This window comes from Poecilia formosa, unplaced genomic scaffold (genome assembly GCF_000485575.1).
Source record: "Poecilia formosa unplaced genomic scaffold, Poecilia_formosa-5.1.2 Scaffold693, whole genome shotgun sequence".
NCBI classification, from domain to species: Eukaryota; Metazoa; Chordata; class Actinopteri; order Cyprinodontiformes; family Poeciliidae; genus Poecilia; species Poecilia formosa.
In genome coordinates, this window is record NW_006800632.1 from 18,347 (window position 1) to 23,056 (window position 4,710).

The following is a 4,710-nucleotide window of genomic DNA, read 5'->3' on the forward strand; positions in this document are numbered from 1 at the left end:
GTGCATTCCTAAATCTAACTGAAAGGAATCCTTGGGCTATACCACCCTGTGTGGTGAATCTATGAACTGAAATGTACCTGTAATCTTGGAATCCATTTGGTTTTCTATACGTAGGCCTGTCACAATAACAAATTTTTCTGGACGATTAACTGTCTCAAAAATTATTGCGATAAACAAAAATATTGTTTGAAGACCATTTAAAACTGATATAATGGTAATGACATAGTAATGCAAGCGATATCCTGCAAAACAAAACAAAAAAAAAAACCACTTTATTTTCAAAAGAACACTAAACACTAGAACTGGTAAACAAAACAATCATAAACAAAAATAAAATAAATACAACATAAAACCAAAGAGGAAATAAAAACTACATTCAACCAAAAGAGTGCAGATTATGAAGTCTGTACACTATATTGCCTTTCAATAATCATTAGATTTAGATAGAGAAGATGAGCATATGATATCCCACTGTCTGATCCAATAGTTCACTCCTCCCTGAAGCCCAGTTCACACTACATGATTTTTTTGCTCCGATTTTCTCTCTTACGACAATCTTGGAACGTCCAACGATCGTAACCGATCATCCCGTAGTATGTGGTGTGTTACTACTGGATCAGTCGGTAGAACGTCGGGAGCGCTACGATCTAAACCAGGCATATTCAACATGTTGGATTGTCTTGGTCAGTTTATAACTGCAGCATGTGGGGTTTTCCTCGACTGGAAGCGAGAACGCAGCCTGTTGAATGTGACAAGTAGCCAATCAGAAAGCATGGATTCCCCTCCATGCTTTCCACTCAGAAAGCATGGAGGGGAATCCCAAACAGTTGACACGGCCCAACCCAAAGTCCAGCGGACATCGAAGATGATATGTTTATTCAACATTTCGTGACAGGAATATCCACAGAAATGACAAGGAGAGGAGTTGGAACGAAATTGCTACCGCAGTTGAACTTTTCAGCCGTTCATCGTTCATGTGACATATTTAGGTTGTAATGATAAGGCTATTCATTCAGCCGCGTTCGTTTACTTTAAATTCACGTCTGATATAATGGATTTTTATGGGATTTTCTGTCTGAAATCTGAATGTCGGTGAGAGAAATCGGTTTGTGTGTGGTGTGTTGCTCTTGTCTTGTGGCTGGACACACGACACGATTAAATCCGATCGAACCCGTTATACTTACGATTTTTTTGTCAGCTAGTTTTTGAAAATGTGCCGACGATCAGCTGACAATTCTAAAAACGTGTAGTGTGAGCTGAGCATTACACTAAGGGAATGAGGAAGGGTGGGTCAGTGGAGAGCATCGGAGTTGAGCCTTTTTTCATTCAATGTCATCAATAGAAAGAGAAAAAGGCAGGAAGAAATGATAAAGCCGATAAATTAAAATGGGGTCGATAATTTTAATTTATCATGTGATTAATTGATTTATTGTTTATCGCGTTGGGCCTATCTATACATCTATACATGTGTGCCAGATTCCCCTGCAAGCTAAAAAACCTCCTGCTAAAGGACACTCACCAGAAATCCCAGGTAGCAGGAGTCAGATTCAGAAGGTCCTTGTCATATCCCTTATGCTCCACCAGGTACCTGGCAAAGCTCTCATAGATAAGCTGTAAACACAGGAAGGAGGAAGGAGAAAGTCAAAAAGTGGACAGCACAGACTTGAAATAATTAAATGTACTACAAATATGTATCTTCCTTTGAAGTTTTAAACTTTAATAGCTGCTGGAAAGCAACTTAATGTGTGAATCAAACCTGAACCAGAGGTGCAACTTTATTTTCGAAAAGCACTCATAAAGAAGAGCACAGCAATGCCTTGCTATGGAGAACCTTTTCATTCAAAATAAATGTTAATAAACATTTCATCTTTATCAAGATGAAGATGCATATTTATCAATAATCCCATGAAATGAAGCCAATTTTTTTAAATATAATTTTTACATTTTTTTTATTCATTTCAGGATTCATTTATTGATTTTAATGTAATTTATTTATTTCATACTAGTGTATTTTGTGACACTTATTTTGTAAAGTTACTTTGCGTATTTTATTACCTTTTTTTGTTTTTAGAACCATGTCTTGACGTACCAGGACAATGAAAGAGGTGGAAAATTTTTTGGAGTATGGGGATCTAGTCTCCCGTTTAGTCTAAAGCTTCTCATAAACTGCTAAAATCAACACAAACCCATGATCTTCACTTTAATGTGAGAAATGGAATCAATTATATCTGAAATTTTAAAATGGAAGTCATCTACCAACTCATCTACAAGGTTACAGAACAAAGGCGGGGAGGAGCAGTATAATTGATTAAACGTTTCTGCAGTGTTCTCTGTAGAAGAAGGCTATGTGATAGTAGTTGTTTTGCTACGAGAGTCAATGGAGTCTGTACTTTCAAACATAACAGCAAAATGACCAGACAGAGCGACATCAGTTACACAGACATCTCAACAATGCTCCTCTATTAACCTTTTCACAATGTTTTTACCAGCATTGCACTGATAACTAACTGTAACTTGTATAATAAGCTCATCAGAAGCACAGTTCCACTGGGTGTTTGCTAATTGCTGCTGGCTAGTCTGACAGAGTTGAGTGGGGGAGCCACTCAGCTCCATCAGAGGAGGGTTGCTCTGTGAGGTGGAAGCTTGGAAACTGTACATCCAAGGAAGATCACGCCCCGATGAAGCCAATAGGACCACATCATCCGCAAAAAGCAGAGATGCGATTCTGAGGACACCAAAACGGATCCCCTCAACACATTGGATGTGCCTAGAAATTCTGTCCACGAAAGTAATGAACAGAATCAGTGACAAAGGGCAACCTTGGCGGAGTCCAACCCTCACCGAAAACGAGCCCGTATCAAAGGGTCCGGTAACCCATACTCCAGGAGACCCCCCACAGGGTTCCCCGAAGGACACGGTCAAACACCTACTCAAAGTCCACAAAACAAATGTAGACCAGTTGGGTGAACTCCCATCCACCCTCCAGGACCCTGCTGAGGGTGTAGAGCTGGTCCAGTGTTCCACGACCAGGACGAAAACCACACTGCCCTTCCTGATTCCAAGAAGTTGTTCATGTGAGGGTTTAAAGGGCAAAACAATATGCAGAAGTCTCAAAGTAAATACATGATAACTCCAGTCCAGACCTACTTATAACATTCTGAGCTTGCATACAGTGTATGAGTCATTATCAACATGATCCTTTCTAGGGAAAAATAATCATACAAATTCTATATCATATGCATTGGGTACATTTACAAGAATGCCGTTCAGAAGGTCGTTATTTGGCATTATTGTGTTTCCACAGCATGCAAACAACATGCACGAAAAATTGTACGAAACAGGGTGAAAATGGACCCCAGGCCTGGTTAAACCGCAGGCCACCAACAGAACCTGCGATGGTCCAGCTGTTCTCCACTGGAGTCAAAATATCCAGCTCGGCCTAAGGGGGATTCAAAGTCACCCAATACACGAGACGCCGACGCTCCAACCTGTGAGTCACGCAGTGACTGCAGCAATGTCGCTTCACCACGCACACACATCAAAGCACAGAGCGCTCCGACACACACCAGCATCCTACTCTTTGGGCACGAGCCAGAACAAGCTGACCGCTGAGCATTTCTCCGGCACAATGCGCGAGGACAGGTCGAACCGTCGCGGCCACCGTCCAGTTATGTACCAGCAGAGCGGAACTCACCCTGGAGGTCTCCTTCAGATGGTAGCGGCACAGCGTGTGGTCCAGGTCGAAGCCGATGACGTCGCAGTCCGACAGGCTGAAGTATTCGGACATTGTCGCGGTGCTGAAACTGCAAAGGTGGGAGGGAGAAAAAAGAAGCGCTCGGGAGCGAGAAGTCGCGCACGGCTGTACAGCACCGAGTATGTGACGGTGACACTGATGGACAGACAGCGGGGGCGGGACCGGGCTCTGCTGCCGCTCCGCTGTGACTCTACTCGGAAGGAACCGCTGAAATAAGCACACTGTTCTCCGTTCTCTGGTAACCTCAAAGTCTGCTTAGTGAGACGTTAATGGCTGCAAGTTCTCCATATGGAGGCAGAAGTTGAACTCCAGCCTGTCAGTGGAGAGCCGACAGGGTGCAACACTTCCGGATGAAACCATAACACATGAATTATAAGCTCCTGAGCAAAATTAATTTATGTGCTCTTTATTGGAGAGAAGAAACAAAACTATGTAAAATATGTAGGTTCGTTTTAATTAAAATATTTAAAAAATATCTAGTATTTTAAATTTAAGTTTGAGGGAATGAAAACACACACACACACATCAGTCTCATAAGTTTTTTTAACTGCGGTAAAGCCAGCCCACTCTCGATTGTGACGTGCTCGATGCAACAAGGCGTTACGGCGCCTTCCTTTACAAGCTCCTTTCAAAATAAAAGCGCACCTGCGGCTTAAAGTTGATTCACACCAAGTTTCTTTCAAGTGGCTATAAAAGTTTAAAGCTTTGTGTTTATGCATTTGCAAAAGGAAATTATGTATCTGAAATGTAATGTAATTGTGTATCTAAATGTAAATATACTGCAGGGTTTTCCCCAGTGTATTATAAGCCTGGCGGCCGGCCATGCTTTACTGGCCTCGCCGCCAGACTAAGCATTGCTTGTTTACGTTTCGTTGAAAATACATAGAAAAAAAAAAATCGCTTTTTTTTTTTATGCCAGGCTGCAAGCGTCTCTGTTGCTCTTAGCATTTCACTAC

At 41.8% G+C, this 4,710-nt stretch overlaps 1 protein-coding gene across 3 annotated transcripts in view; it reads right to left on the reverse strand.

The window, feature by feature from the left end:
* Nucleotides 1–4,185, reverse strand: part of LOC103130907 (5'-nucleotidase domain-containing protein 1) — a 13,302-nt gene extending 9,117 nt beyond the window's left edge. Inside the window, exons 1-2 of one of the 3 annotated variants that reach the window (XM_007542434.2) lie at nucleotides 3,695–4,181; nucleotides 1,520–1,611 (exon numbers count right to left, since the gene is read on the reverse strand). In XM_007542434.2, the coding sequence (XP_007542496.1) occupies nucleotides 1,520–1,611; nucleotides 3,695–3,787 (185 nt within the window). In that variant the 5' untranslated portion in view covers nucleotides 3,788–4,181. Of the gene's footprint in view, nucleotides 1–1,519; nucleotides 1,612–3,694 lie in introns of all 3 variants that reach the window. The other 2 variants (XM_016666282.1, XM_016666283.1) reach the window with 2 other exon arrangements.
* Between the last annotated feature and the right edge of the window lie 525 nt (nucleotides 4,186–4,710).